The sequence below is a fragment of the Fukomys damarensis genome, unplaced genomic scaffold (genome assembly GCF_012274545.1).
Source record: "Fukomys damarensis isolate Sample0158 unplaced genomic scaffold, DMR_v1.0_HiC HiC_scaffold_20, whole genome shotgun sequence".
In the NCBI taxonomy this organism is placed as follows: Eukaryota; Metazoa; Chordata; class Mammalia; order Rodentia; family Bathyergidae; genus Fukomys; species Fukomys damarensis.
The window spans coordinates 2,424,402-2,439,843 of NW_022900932.1; the positions used below are offsets into that span (position 1 = coordinate 2,424,402).

The 15,442-nt window shown below is 57.9% G+C and overlaps 2 protein-coding genes across 2 annotated transcripts in view; one reads left to right on the forward strand and one right to left on the reverse strand.

Annotated features, from left to right (window-relative positions):
- The window catches only part of Itpr3 (inositol 1,4,5-trisphosphate receptor type 3), an 82,953-nt gene extending 80,045 nt beyond the window's left edge, over nt 1-2,908 (forward strand). Inside the window, 6 exon segments of the mRNA XM_033766386.1 lie at nt 263-367; nt 446-573; nt 848-1,013; nt 1,123-1,283; nt 1,914-2,075; nt 2,380-2,908. Of these exon segments, the coding sequence (XP_033622277.1) occupies nt 263-367; nt 446-573; nt 848-1,013; nt 1,123-1,283; nt 1,914-2,075; nt 2,380-2,448 (791 nt within the window). The 3' untranslated portion in view covers nt 2,449-2,908.
- On the reverse strand, nt 2,884-15,216 carry LOC104849028 (ubiquinol-cytochrome-c reductase complex assembly factor 2). The gene is made up of 4 exons (XM_010605297.3): nt 15,032-15,216; nt 7,303-7,377; nt 6,271-6,340; nt 2,884-3,844 (listed from the first exon to the last, which is right to left on the reverse strand). The coding sequence occupies exons 1-4, from the start codon at nt 15,167-15,169 to the stop codon at nt 3,717-3,719; spliced, it is 411 nt and encodes a 136-aa protein (XP_010603599.1). The 5' UTR covers nt 15,170-15,216; the 3' UTR covers nt 2,884-3,716.
- Between the last annotated feature and the right edge of the window lie 226 nt (nt 15,217-15,442).

The following is a 15,442-nucleotide window of genomic DNA, read 5'->3' on the forward strand; positions in this document are numbered from 1 at the left end:
CCTCTTCCTCAAGGACGACTTCATTCTCCAGGTGGACCGGCTGCCGGGCAACCACTCCCAAGGTCTGGGGGCCTCCCCCGGCGCGGGTGGGGTGGGCCTGGGGCTGCACAAGGGCCGTGGGACTCTGGGCTCTGGGGGGCGGAGCGCGGGTCCTGCCTCGGTGCTGGGCCCAGGGCCACAGGATCAGGCAAGGCCTCCTGCAGCGCGTGACGCTGGGACAGCCCATGGGGTCCTCCTGGTGACGTCATCCCTGCCCCTCCAGCCAGCCCCCCGGGGGTTCCACAGGGAGCTGCCACATTTGTGGACGCGTGCAGTGGGGACAAGATGGACTGTGTGGCAGAGATCGCAGTGCCCGAGGTCCTGGAAGGTGAGGATGGCAGTCCGGGTCATCCGGGAGCACAGGGCAGATGCAGGGGCCTGGTCTGAGGTCACTGTTCACTCGCAGAGGACGAGGAGCCGGACAGCGTGGAGCGGGCCTGTGACACTCTGCTCCTGTGCATCGTCACCGTCATGAACCACGGCCTGCGCAACGGTGGCGGTGTGGGCGACATTCTCCGCAGGCCCTCCAAAGATGTGAGCACCTGCGTCCGCCAGGGCCGCTCTCCAGGGCCGTGGTTCCCACCCTCTTCCTCCCCGCTCGCCCACCGCCCACCGGTGCAGACAGATGGGGGAGACCTTGGCAGCCAGATCTGGCCCCAGGGCTGGGAGGTGTGAGTCAGGGGAGGCTCCGGTTTCCCGCCTCTCCACAGTCGGAGGTGGGGTGGGAAGCTGAGTCAGCTTGGCCTGCAGCGCTGGGATGGGGATGAGCTCAGCCCCGCCCTCGACCGTCCCACCCGCCGGCCCGCAGGAGGCCCTGTTCCCAGCCCGAGTGGTGTACGACCTGCTCTTCTACTTCATCGTCATCATCATCGTGCTGAACCTCATCTTCGGGGTGATCATCGACACCTTCGCCGACCTGCGCAGCGAGAAGCAGAAGAAGGAGGAGATTCTCAAGACCACGTGCTTCATCTGCGGTGAGGCTGCCTGGCGCCCGTGGGGCGGCCTCCTCCCGGCCCTCCCCAGCCATGGGCAGAGGGACGCGAGGACAACGGCCCCTCACCGGGTGCCTTCTCTGCCCCTCAGGTCTGGAGAGGGACAAGTTTGACAACAAGACGGTGTCCTTCGAGGAGCACATCAAGCTGGAGCACAACATGTGGAGCTACCTGCACTTCATCGTGCTGGTGCGCGTGAAGAACAGGACGGACTACACGGGCCCCGAGAGCTATGTGGCGCAGATGATCAAGGTGCCGGGGGCCTGTGGCCATGGTGTCCTGTCCCGCAGCGGGGCAGGAGCGGGGCAGGCCTGACCTGCGGGGCCTGGGAGAGCTGAACGCCGCCTGGCTGCCAGTCCGGGATGGGCCAAGGCGGGGAAGACAGAGCAGCTGTTTTGAGCGCTCTTGTGTACAGGTTCATCTGACGCCCTGGCGATTCAGTTTGCCACAGGTCCCCAGAACCACTGGGGCCTGCCCCTCCCGTCCGCCGGTGGCGCAGCTCTTGCCTCGCAGACACGTGCTCGTGCAGGCCCTGGCCATCCGCCTGCACCCTGCCTGCCCTCTGCCTCATGTCTCCTGGGGTGTGGGAAGGAGGGAGGGAGACAGGGAGACCCCGGGTCTGGCTGCGACCTCCCTGCACCACCCTGTCGCGCAGACAGATGGCGCTGGACAGCGAAGGCGCAGGCTGGGCTGGCTAACAAGGCAGCTCCCCGGGGACCTCTCCCCTGGAGGACCAGGCCACTTCAGATTTCCTGGGACCCATCCGGGCTGGGAATTGTCCAGAGTGCAGCACAGGGAGTGTCCCGGCCCACCGGGAAGGAGTTTCCCAGAGCAGGGTGGGTGCTGCTCGGAGCCTGCTCACGGTGCCCACGTCTCCTGCAGAACAAGAACCTGGACTGGTTCCCGCGGATGCGCGCCATGTCCCTGGTGAGCGGCGAGGGGGACGGCGAGCAGAACGAGATCCGGCTCCTCCAGGACAGGCTCAGCTCCACCATGAAGCTGGTGTCCCACCTCACCAGCCAGCTCAGTGAGCTCAAGGAGCAGGTGTGTGCCCGGCCTCCGCCCTGCCCACCCGCGGCGAGCAGCGACCGCGGGCCCTGCCCGATCCTAACACCCTCTCCTCCCAGGTGGCTGGGCTGGGCGGCCCTGCAAGTGCGTCCCCTTCCCGCAGCCACTCGGCTCAGGCCCATCTGGTGCACCTGCCCGAGGGGTGGCCCCTCTTGAGGTGGGGTCTCTCCCCGCTGTGCTAATGGAGACCCGGGGTTTGAGGCTGACGTCCATGCTGAAGGGCAGCAGGGTCCAGGGCACAGGGTGCCAGCGTCCTGACCGGGCACCTGTTTGACCCCAGATGACAGAGCAGCGCAAACGCAGGCAGCGCCTGGGCTTTGTGGACGTCCAGAACTGCATGAGCCGCTGAGGAGAGCCCGTCACTGGGGACCGGCTGGGCACGCGACGAGGTGCCCACCCTCCCCATGCCAGTCCCTCCGCCCCCGCCCAGGCTGCCGCCAGCCTTAGAGGTGCGAAGTTTCTGGGACTCGGTTTACCTGATGCCGTCGGAGCAGTAACTGACACAGCTTCGTGGCTGAGTGGGCGGCTTTCTAAGCACTACGCTTTGGTTGCTGCCCGCCTCTGGGGGAGGTGGCAGTATGCTGTTACTAGAGATTTTAAGGCTTTCTTATTTAACTTATTCGGAGGGGCTGCTGCAGACCACGTGCAGACGCCCTGCCCTCTCCTACCACCTCCCCCCGGCTCCTGGAGACCGGCTGAGCCCCAAGAGCGGCTGTTTTTTGGCGCCCGTTTTTTTCTTTTGGTGTAATGTTTTACAATCCTTTGTCCCCAGAACTAATATGTTAGTTGCCTTAAATAAATTAATAGAGATCTAGTACACGGAGGGCTGTTTTCTTTACTTCCCCATGCGAGGGGGATGAACGGGCACCATCATCACCAGCAGAGGACAGAACGTGCTCTTCCCTGCTGGCTTGGCGCTCGGGTGGTGCTGTGACCTGTGTCCCATGACTGCCACCTGGGCTCCGAGGACAGACTGCATTTCAGTGTGACCGGGTCCCGCTGCAGTCCTCTGTTTTATCCCATGTATGTGACAGCACCCAGGTGTCCAGGAGCCCCTCCCGCTGTGTGCCGAGGGCTCGTCGGCCCTACCCCGGGCTGACCCAGCAGTGCTTTCGGAGCGGGCACTCTGTGCAGTGACATGGCTGTGTCCCTGGACAGCGCCTCTGCCGTGACCTTCCTTGGCACCTGCTGAGGGCTGAGGCCACACCTAGCCTGGGCTCTGCTGTCCTTCAGCCACTTGGCACATGGGGCAGAGGCCCACGTGCTGTCCTGGTCAGGGCAGACGGGGGCCACGCAAGTCCTCGCATCCTGACCTCCCTGCTATTTTCGATTTTCTTCGGTATTTACTGCTGCCCTTGGCTTTCACCCAGCGGCTCCCGTAACAAGAGCCTGAGAACCGTGCTGGTGCAGACCCCTGGCCAGGCGGCTCCTGGCGCCGTGCGGGAGGCACCTTGTGACCCTTCTCAGGCCTCGCTGGGGTCCACGTTCCTCTGCTCGAGCCACACGCTCCCTCGGCATCCCTGCGTGGGCTGAAGTGCCTTCCTTTCGGTGAGGGCCGCACGAGCGAGGCTGGGAGATGTCAGGAGGTTTTATTGACAAACGTACAAGACTCCAGAGTCAGGTTGGGGGGCGAGTCAAGACCCGAGCCCAGGCCTTCTGCTTCTCCTCGGGGCTCTTGGGGGCAAACTTCTCCTGCAGTTTCTTCCACAGCCCTTTATTCATGTCCTGAAACTCTTCCAGGGTGTCTGCAAGGGAGACAGAGACACAAGTCTGAGACCTGACATGTGGGTGGCCCACGGGCTCCTCCAGCACGGCCACTGCTCACGTCCCTGAAGCCTCTGAAAGGCCAGCCCCGCAGGGTAGGGCGACCGAGCACAGTGCCTCTCAGTGTCTGTCGCCTGCCCTCCTCACCCTCAGCACCGAAGCAGGGTCTCTGCTGCTTGCCCCCCTGCTGCACTCGGAAGGGTGGAGGAGCAGTGCCAAGGTGCGAGCCGTACAACCCAGGACTGGAGCGCAACACTCGGCCCCTCCCCGCAGAGCGGAAACCGAGTCGAGGGAGGGCTTAGGTCCAAGAGCTACAAATGGGTGGAGCTGGGGTTTGACCTGGGCAGTGCAGGTTCAGTGTGTGCTGAACAGCGAGCCCCCCCCCCACCATTTCCTCAGGAACCCTCAAGCAAATCGGCCCTCTAAGAATGGCCTCCTCACCTGTAAAGTGAGGACAGAAACAGACCCTGAGGTTGTGGGGGTTAAGGGACAGTGGGGTTGCCTGGCCCTCACTGGAAAGGCAGCTGCCTTCACCGCTGTGACGGCAACAGGGCCATGAGAGCCAGAGGGCCGGGCCTGACTACGCCCACCGCCCAGGAGCTCGCCCCAAGCAGGGTTCCTCGGCCTTCACCGCTGACTGCAGGCCAGGCAAGCATCTGTCGCTCCTGTCCTGCAGCAGAGGCCAGTGGCACCCTGCCCCTAGCCGATGTGAAAGCCGAACGTCTCCAGATGTCACCACAGGTCTGGGGTGGAGGGTGTCTCTTGCCCAGCGGAGAAGCCCTGGTCTAAAATATCTCCAAGCCTAAGGTTCCCTGATAAATATGCTCACACTGCTTAGCTTTCAGAGCCTGGATCTTCATCTGTTAAAATTTATAGGCAGGAATAATGTTTTGAACCGAAAGGGGTACCGTCCATTACCTGCTGCCACTTCCGGTCAGTGTCCCCTGATTAAGCTGGGTGTATGCTCCACCTCAGCCACAGCACGGCCTCCAGTCCAGGGACTTTACTGGAAGCCCAGTTCCCATATGGGGGACAACGCATGACACGGTGGGGGATCCCGTCCACCTGCACCTGCAAGGCCGCCTCCAGTGCCTCTCAGGACCCTGACCCCAGGCTGGACACAATGCTGAGACCACAGCCACCTTCAGCTTCTTACTCTGTGGTGTGGCAGGTCGTTTCTTGCCCTGGCACAGGAAACACTTGTTAAGCTGATGCCACACAGTTGCAGCCAACATACGAGGCTTGTTGTGAAAGCAAATCATCAGCACGTTTCCTGAGCTGAACTCCCGGGCAGAACGAGCTGTGCATGGGCTGTGGCGTCAAGCTGATGCCACACAGTTGCAGCCAACATACGAGGCTTGTTGTGAAAGCAAATCATCAGCACGTTTCCTGAGCTGAACTCCTGGGCAGAACGAGCTGTGCATGGGCTGTGGCGTCCTGCTCGGCTCAGAGGCTTCCCAGGGCAGACGCCGGTCCCTGCCACTCCAAGTTCAAGCTGAGACTTGGCTCGAGCTCCCTGAGGCCCGCACAAGGGCACTGCGTCGGTGCTGGCACTCACACGGACCTAGGGACGTGGGAGTTGATTTCTGTGTCAGGAAAAACAATGCCCATCAAGCCATTTGGGGGGCACAGCATCTTCGTCCCAGAATTCCTGAGCGTCAACACACAACGGCAGGTGATGGCACCAGGCTTTAATCTGCTCAGAAGGGTAAGAGTATTCTAGAAGGTCAAATCTCCAAACTTACTTACCAGACAGGAGGAAAGAGAAATTTCTACAGCACCAGAAGGCACACGTTTCAGGGCCGTGCCCTCTCATTAAAGGTTAGCCTATTTTTGTACACTATCCTCGGCAATAAAAATAGCGATTTCCAGCTCCTGCCGACTTCAACCCTGGCTCCCCCATCACTGACAATGGACGAGGAAAAGTAAGATGTGGGCAGGGCAGGGGATACCATGACTCAAACACCTAGTTGGGCCGTGTCTAGCTCACAGACCACATCCCCTGGGTCAGCTAACTCAGGTGAATATCCCCATGCATGTTTACTGAATGGCCTTTTGCTTTAATTAAAACCCTCACTGTAAAGCCCCCTTAGGACCATAAAAATAATTTTCCTTCCATCCTGATTTCAATGACTTCCATTTAGCAAATATGTATTCCCTTGTCCCCTGCTGCCCAGCCTTGAATTGAAAAGCAGTAAAGATGGATTTTCTACTTCAAATAATGCCTCTGACCTTCTCCACATTCTACGGCTCACAAGCCTGAGCCCTGTAGCTTTGGAACTTCCTCTGGGCTACTCCACAAGGCTCTGCAGCATGCAAAACGACCTCATTTAGACGATTCCCTTTGACCTCTCCAACTCAAAAGACTCCTTCGCAAAAGCAGACCGCGCAGCTGTGCTTTCCGTACCTGTGGACAGGATCAGCTTGTACTCCTCCACGGACAGACCACTGAAGCTGGTGTCTCTGGGGCGAGGGTACTGGCACAGGGCAGGAGAGAGGAGGGAGGGGACAAGTTTAGTTCTGCAGCAGAAGCCTGGGGGTTCCGAGGCCAGGAGGCCTGGCAAGGAGGGCAGCGCCACCTTGAGGCCAAGAGCAGGCCTCACAAGAACCAGGCAGGAGCAGCGGCTCCCACCTCAGGAGTATGGGATTCCTCTGCAAACGCAGATCCGCTGGAAGGTCTGGTGGGAGCCCAACTCTGCATGTCTCCTCAGCTCCTGCTCGAAGACCGAACTGAGTAGAGAGGATTTAGGAGAAATCCCTTAGGCACACAGGCTTTTCCATTTGGCAATGTCTATTTGTAGAGTTACTGAACATACTTTTCAAGTCTGGAAAAACCACACTAGGTGGAGTTTGACAGAAATCCCTATCAGGGCTGAGGAAGAGCACAGCTGTCTCTGACAGGACTTTCCCGACTGCCTTGTGTCCATCACAGACTGGGAAGCACTGGATCCGCCGGCGTGGAGGGGAAAATAAGTGTGTAAGGTTCAAGGTTGCCAGAGACTGCAGGAGCGCACGCTGGCATACAAAATACCGTACATGGCTCCTATTCATAATTTTTTTTTCTTTTTTTTGGTACTGGGGATTGAACTCAGGTCCTTGTGCTTGTGAGGCAGGCAGCAGAACCACTGAGCCAAGTCCCCGGCCCTTCCTATTCATAATTTTTTTTTCTTTTTTTTGGTACTGGGGATTGAACTCAGGTCCTTGTGCTTGTGAGGCAGGCAGCAGAACCACTGAGCCAAGTCCCCGGCCCTTCCTATTCATAATTTTAAATAGCTTTTATTTAGGTAACCTAAAAGCCTCTACGAGGCACCTTTGTTGGCGAGGCTGAAATTGCTGGTTATATCTGAAAGTAGCAGAACGCTGTATAATGAGATTTTCACTCCCTTACTGGCTGCCCACCCCAACAGAGGTTGGGGCCCAAGGCCCACAGCCCACTCACCTTGTGTTTGTAGTAGTTTGAATGGAGTCGTGCTAAGCTCTCATACATCTGGTCACAGGCCTCGGGCTCCGCAACCTGGAAGACAGAGAGCCCAGGGCAGTGAGCAGGGCAGCCGTGACGCTGGCTGGACCAGCTCCTGGAGGAGAGCCAAGGCAGTGAGCCGTTCACAGGAAGCAGGCCCGAGGCCAGCACAGCAGCCTGCGCTGTGGGGAACAAGCCTGGCCTCTAGCGCCTGCTTTCTTTCCCAAGTCACCTTTCTGGAGAAAAGGCTCCTCCTCATCAGCAGGAAAACCTGATCAATCGGCCAGCAAACAAACACATGTCGGGCCCTTGTGACTAGAGAACCACCAGGCCGGCTGCAGTAGGAAATTCCACAATAAAAAGCCTAGATAAAAAGCCTAAGACCCCAAAACAAAAAACCCAAATTCCCTGGGTGGGCGCTCGCACCTGGGGGCAGGTGTGTGTGGGAGCTGGGCGAGGAGGGCCGCGAGGGGCAGGGAGTGCTCTGCAGAGCAGAGGTCTGGCCCAGGGCCGAGGGCGCGTTGGAGGAGCTGGTGAGAAAAACAAGCTCAGAGTTGTGTTAAGAAAAGATTCTTTTATAGAAAGAAAAAAATATCAGTGGTGAGTGCGGGGCTGCTGAAACGCCCCAAGAAGAAAGAAGTATGAATGGGCAGGGTTCAGGTGAGACCTGGCATCGCGGAGGGCGAGATGGGGTGCAGGGGCGCCTGGAAGAAGCTGGGACGGAAGGGAGGGAGGACAGGTCCTCTGGGCGCCTGTGACCCTCGTGGGTGTACCCTGCCTGCCTCTGCCCTCGGCATCACCTCTACAGCTCCTTACGTTTTTATACCAAGAATTCTGAACGCCCCAGAACAAAACTTTCTTTTTTCTTCTCAGAATTCCAATGATACATTTTTTCCAACTTACACCCTTCTTCAAGGCGAGAGAGCGCACAAATACAGGAGTGCAGCGGTTCCACCTGTGTGCGGGTCCAGCAGGGCCCCACTTCACACCCACCTGGACCCGCTGCTCATCCTGAGGGTCGAAGGAGCTGAGGGCACGGTGCGGGGAGCTGCAGGAGATGGAATGCAAGCCGCGCCACAGAAGGGAGCAGACCCCGGCACAAAGGCTGACGGTGGGATTTCACATCAGGCCTTCGCACTGGGCGGGGCCGGCGTGTCCAGGGCTGCAGGGGCAGTGGTGTCCGGCTGCCCGGGGCAGGAGCCCCCGCTGTGGGGTTGGGCGAGTCACCCAGGCTGTGAAGTCACCTGCTGCGATCTTTACCACCCTCTGAATCTGTATTCCTCGGATCCCCTGGAGCAGGAGCAGAGGGCCCCACACCCCACACTCTGAGTGTTTCCAGACGGCGCCTCCTGTGTGACATTGGACACGCACACAGCCGATGACATCCAGCCCGCTGCCCGCATCCCAGCCGTGGCTGTCGTCTCGTGGAGGCCCCCCAAGACAGAGGGCCCCAGACCCCTTTAATCCGGGACTGTTCCTCACCCCTTCTCTTCCACACACTGCCACGTTTGAGGCATCCTGGCCGGCTCACCCTTTCTAAGGGAAGGGTGATAACAACCCCACGTCCGAGGGAGGCAGGAGGGCAATGAAGCAGTACATGGACTGCTCTGGACGCCAGGCCGGAACACAGGATCAGTGTCAGCAAGAACACAGGCCCGGACCTCATAAACTCAACAGGGACAGACGGGATGGCGCAGGACAACCCCGGGGGCAGTGGCACGAGGGGTGTGAAGGGGGCCAGGAAAGCCAAGGAAGCAGGGCCGGAGGACAGACACAGGTACAATGGAGGACGGAGGCGCCGTGGGCAGGGACCAGGGGCAGCACAAGCCCAGGCCCTGTGAGAGCGTTGGGTGGCTGCTGCCGAGGTAGGAGTGAGGATGGAGCGGGTCCCGGCCTGACCGTGATGTCGCCTGCTGCTCCGCGGCCAGGCCAGGACTCGAAGGCCGGCCCAAGCAAGCAGCTGCTGCTGTGCCCAGTCTCCCGACCGCGGTTCATCTGGACATTCCCCTCACCACCATGCTGGCCACCTCCGGACCGGACACTTAGAAAAGGCACCCTGCTGCCTGCTGCCTCCCCGGGTCTCCCTGGCTCTACCAGGCTCTGATCAAAGTTGTGTTCCGCACCTGTGCCTGTAGAATCCTGCCAACTACCGTGCTCCTCCTGCTCCCCGCCAACCTCTCTCCAGGTGAGAAGGTGTGAGGGCTGCTCAGCCACCTCGTCACATCACGGGGGGCCAAGGACAGGCGGGCCACACTCACAGAACACTGTTCCTGAGAGACCAGAATGAATGAGGCCTGAGGCAAAACCGAAGTGACTCCGAGGCCCCTACCTCTTAAAAGGCCTTGGTGTTGAGAGGGCGGACAGAAAGCCTGCAGCTCGGCCCGCAGCGGGGGAAGGAACCTCACAGCCACGGGCCCTGGAAAGCAGCCTGCTCTGCTCTCAGGTCACCACTTAGGTCAGAGGTGTTTCCGTGAGGCCGTGAGAGGAGCTGAGGGGAGGGGAGGGAGGCTGAGCTTTGCCAATTTCCAGAAAGTTCTCGTCACTGAAGCAAAGACAGAGTCATGGGCAAGTCTAGGTTCTCAGTCACACCTAACTCCAGTGCAACTGAAAATCAAACAACTGTGTACCACTGAAAAGGCCGTCGCTGGGGACACTGATCCCAGAAGCCTCACTGCGCACCTACGTATTACACTTTATCCACAGACTCTACCACAAACATCGATGGATTTTGAAATACACAATTTTTTTGATGAAATGTACTATGCGTTTTTAGAAACAGTTTTGTATACAAGCTTTAAGTTACCTGATTTTACATTCACACCTAATGAGATTACAGACATTTTAGGGCTAATAGCAGTGCTGGGTTTGAAAAAGGCAGCAGTGGGGACATTATGAAAAATTCAGCACTGCTCCCTAAATGTGAATAAAATAGATGTTCAACTGACAGAGTGTCCTTTATAGCTCTATTTTTGCTCCTTCTGCATTTCCCCTGCTCAGTCGTCAGTAAATTTCTCTTTACCATATTAAACTTTTATACATACAAATCTACATCAGTGCTGCAGGCACTGATTTCGATTTTCAAAATTGAATTTTGGGTGGTGAAAGCAATTGGTAGAGGGGCCCCTATTCTAGTCACACAAAGGGAGGCATAAACACTTCTGGGAAAGGTTGTTGCAAAATGCTTGGCTAATTAAGGTAAGAGCTGGATTTGGTCCAGGAGGATCTGTGAAAAAAGGTTTCCACGCCTCGGTAATGAGCTTCTGAGATGAGTTCACTCCGTCATGGGGCGCATGCCTCTCAATTCAACTGGGATTTGTTTCCTGAGCACCTACCATGGAAAGCCTGCTCTTTGGGGGGACTGTGGGGACACAAGGACCCAGCCCTAGCCCTGGAGAAGCTGGCAATAAAGCTGAAAGACAAGGCACAGATATGGTGAAAACCAACCCTGCTTTGGGCCACACGGCTGTCATCCCTAAACCTGGGCCTCAGCACGCAGAGCCCGGGGAAGGGGGTGTGACTACAAAGACGGTGCTCCCAGGAGGCCGGGCAGCAGAGCCTGGGAGCCCGCGAGGCTTTAACAAGCTGGGTGAGTCCCCAGGGTCTGCATCACATGAGTCCCCTGAGGCAGGGGATGCATCTGAAGACAGCCTGGTAACTTAATGAGATCCTGGGGATGTAACTCAGCGCTCTCTGCCCAGGCCACCTGTGCTGCAGCCAATCTGGGAGGCAATGAGGACACCTTTGCCAGGCCTCGACTGGACTCATGCAGGGGCGCTAAGGCCAGCTTGGAGGCGCAGATGGATTGTGGATGTAAGGACCACAGGGTACTGAAGGGCCCCAAAGTTGCAGCCACTTGTCCAGCAGTCTACGTATCTTCTGGGAGTGGTGATCACTAAAGAACCTTCAGGGGGGCACCTGCATCTCAGCACAGCCCCTTGTACAAACACTGCCTCATCTCAGAGCTGGGACAGATGACAAAAGAAGTCTGCACTCGTCTTGGAGATTATTTCTCCTGGCAACTCCAGCTTGGCAGCAGGCCCCAGATTACAACTCCCAACAGTGGAACTGGTTCTCGGGCCGGGACTTCAGGGGCCCGTGTGGGGTGAGGCCTGCCCCACCCAGCAGATGCTAGGCCACCAAGGGGGAGGCCCCTGCCACAATGAGGCACCAAGGACCAGCCCCTGGCCGACTGCAAGCCCTCGGAACCCTCCTTTGAGAAAGCGGGGCCCTATTCATACCACCAGAAACCCAAGGAAAGTGTGGCTTCTTTCAAAGGGGACCAGAGGTTTAACCTGGACACAACACAACCAACGGCTCCCTGGGCTGGGCTGGGCTGGGCTCCACAGCAGCATTCCCAGGCCTCCCAAGCGGGCCGGCTGGAGCAGTGGAGCTGGTGCAGTCTGGAGTGCAGAGCTGCCCCTGTGCCTAACCAACTCATTAGGAGCACCGCTCCTTCCCCGAGGCCGAGTCAACAACCGCAGTTGTTCCGCCACCTCCCCGTGTCGTGATTCCTTTCTAAGCGCTCAGTGCCGCAGGGAACACATGTTCATTAAGGAAACCACATTCTGAGGAGGCACAACCCACAAACAGGCTCACAATGGCCCTGGGAGGTGAGAGGTGTGCCGAGTGTCCCTGCTTCCCACCTCCCCAAACCATGAGACTCCCCAAAGGGCAATTGGAGGGGGAGTAAGTGGAGGCAGTGGTTTTTGTGCTCTTTTGGAGCCTGAATTATTAATCTGCCTTCTAGTGAGCCTGGCTTTTCCGCACCGGTGTCCCACTGAGGGCCATCTTGCTTTCCATCCGCACTGGGAGGCAGGAGCGGGGCAAAGAAAAGCAGGTGGGCAAACACAGGGAGGCTTTGAATTTTTTGTCCGAGCAATTCAAGGTTCAAAAAGGTTTGAGCAGGGGAGGAGGGTGAAGGAGGCTCTACGCTCAAGGAACAGGAGACCATTCTAACAAGTGGAGGCGGCAGCAGCTGACAAAAGGCAGAGCCCAAGGAGACCACCTCAGGCCAGGGCTGGGCGGCTGGCACTGTTCCTTACTAGTCTTCCTGCCAGGCAGCCCAGCATACGCCGTTTTTCCTGACTCGGTTTCCCCGTGTGTAACACGGGAATGGTAAGGGCTGCCTCCCTCAGCTGCACCGAGGACTGAGGTCACGGACATGGCACACTGGGTCCCTGAAAGGCTGCTTCACCGCCAGCAGCTCCCCTCCTGTCCTGTGTCATGGCCGCACCTCCACCGAGGGGTCTCAGCCCTGCTGCTGCTGCTGCCACGAAGTGGAGGCGACACAGCAAGAAACCAACTCTCTCGAGGTCTTTCTAAGTGACCAGGCGGCAGTGGGAGTGACTCAGAGTGCTGCTCTGGATCCCAGCAAGGGGCTGCGCCCTCCAACAATAATCACAGTGATTTATTGGGCCCGGGTGCATCCGCAGGTGACTTCAGATGAGGGATTAGGCCAGTGGTCCTGAGTAACACGCTCGCTGCCATCAGCCCACCAGGAAGGCATCCATCAGCTGCCCGGGCAGGCGGTGCGGTCACGACGCGCATCTGCAGCGATGACTCAGCCTGTGTGGGCCTCTGACTGATCAAGAGCTGTCTCCCCAGGTGGTAACAAAGGGTGACAACTCCCACAGAGAGAGGCTCTGCCCTCCGCCTGCTAACAATCAGGTAGGTGACTGTCACTTTCCCAACTCCCTGGGGACCTAAGCCTCTGACTGCTCAAATGGAAAGTGAGGATTGGCTTGTCCCTTTCTGTAGTCCCTGCAGCACCCAGACACAGCAAGCTCCCGTCACCTGGCACCGCTCAACTCGCGGAAAGAGCCTGGACTCCACTACTCCGCTCCCCCTAGCTCTGCTACACCTGCGACTATATTCAAGTGATTCGTCTCCTGAGCCATAACCAATAGTCCCTTCATCTGCTCAGGCAGATACATACTGAGTGGGCCGGAAGGTGCCAAGGACTACAGGACACTGGGCTGGGGTGTGGCATCATCTCTATTCTCAAAAGGCTCACACTAGAAATGTGCATGATCCAGCCCTAGAAAGTGTGAGGTTTGCAGAATTGGGACCAGATGAGATGCTCACCTTAAAGCCTTCACCTTTGGGCTGGCGAAGACTGCTATGAACAGGGTAAGGACCCCAGGGGTAATAACCTCAGTCTCTCCCACAAGTCCTGGGCCAGACGCTCCGTCCATGCCACCCTCTAGTGTCCTCTTGCTCCACTAGGAGGGCTGTTTTGGCTCTGTGTTGGGCTAAGCTGCAAAAGACCCATGCTCCTGCTTGGACAGGTCTTTGCCAAGTGTCGCAAGTCATTTCTTCAGACTGCGTACTCTCTGGGTCTCACCTCCGACTCTGACCGCTTGCCTGAGCCCAGGCTCAAATGACCCACTGCCAACCTGACATGTGCACTTGGAAGACGGCCTTCCTGGCGTCTCAAGTTTAATGTGTGTAACATCAGACTCACAATGTTCTCCAGTGTCCACCTGTTCCGCATCTAGTCTTTCGCAGCTGGGTAAGTGGCACTCAGTTACTTAGGTCAGAAACAATCTAGGTGCTGTCTTACCCTTACCCTTTCCCCATGTCCAGTACAGGAGCAAGTCCTGTGGACGTGGCTTGCACCATACAATCTGATACCAGCTACCTCCATTTCCTGTGTCAACTCCCTCCACACCACATCTTGCCTGGGCTCTGCCAGGGGGCTTCTCTGCGGCCTCATCGCTGCTGATCTCGCCTTCTATAATCCATTCACCACACAGAACCGGAGTGACTTTTACATAAAGGAAATCAGGTCACATCAGTCCCCGAACTAAACGTTCTCGGTGACTTCCCAATGGCCTTGTAAGAGCTAAGTCCCGACGAGAGCTTCTGAAACACTCTCATGCCTGGCTCCTGCCTTCCTTGGACTCAAATCTTAGCAAATTCTACCTCACTTGCTACTCTCCAGGCAGTCTGGGTTTCTCTGTTCCGCTCTCTCTGTTCCTTCTCGTGGAATGCCATGTTCCCCAGTGCACACTGCTGGCTCATTCATCTCTACTCAGAAATGCCTACCGTAAGTCACTCTTTATTATGCTACCCAACTTGACAGGCAGCACAGTACTTGTATGTCTGTTTATTATGTCCTGAACTAGAATGTAAACCCACGCGGGCAGGACCTCACCTTTTAATTCACTGCAATCTCCCTAGCATCAAGCATAGTTCCTGGCACATGTTCAGTAAATATGTGTTCTACGAATGAATAAATCTCACAGCTTCCGCGCCAACCTAGGAAACCAAGGCCTATTACACACAGGGACCCGAGTGGGAGGACTCAAACCTGTTCCACAGGCTTACAGGGGATCAGCTCAGTCAAGACAGACCCAGACGAGGGGTTAACAGCACGACCTCGCGGAAATACCTGTGATCAAAGATGTCTGTGGGTTTCAACCTCGCCAGCGCTCTGAATCACGTGAGAGCTTTAAAAAACTACTGACGCCCGGGCCCCACGCCCACACATTCTGATTAGGTAAGGGTACTGTATTCTTCGAAAGCTCCTCAGGCGATTCCAAGGGTTAGACAGAGAAGTGGGTGGCAGGGGGAGCAAGGGGTCCACACACACGTGCGGCCCGAAAGCCAAAGCCGCGCATGCGCAGCCCGCCGCTAGCCCGCTCCTCGGCCCCGCCCCTGACTCGTCCTTTCCTCCCCTCTCCCAGGCCACCTCCCCGCCGGTCACCTGGGTGTTCTCTCCCTCCCGAAAGGCCTGTGCTACCCGCTGCCGCAGGTAAGCACCCAAGTCCCGGCCCCGTTTGGTCTCGTCCACTGGCCACTCCTCACAGAGCTTAAGAAAACGGCGGTACCGGCCGGCCGCCATTTTGGGCCCGGGTTGCCCCTCCTTGGGGGAGGAGTGGGTGTGTGGCGCTTGCGCACTGAGGTTCGCGGCCTGGCCCAGGCGGGCATGCGCAGCTTCGCGGGTGCTGCGCCGCTCGCCGGGCAGGGGCGCTGCGTCCCCGTTTTGTGCCAGCCGTCAGTCCTCCTTTTCCTGGCACTCGCCCAGCTCGCAGGGGCCACGCTACGCGGAGTGCCGTAGGGACAGCTTTGCATTTCTTTTTCAATGACTGCACCATCTCCAGACTAGAAACCCTCC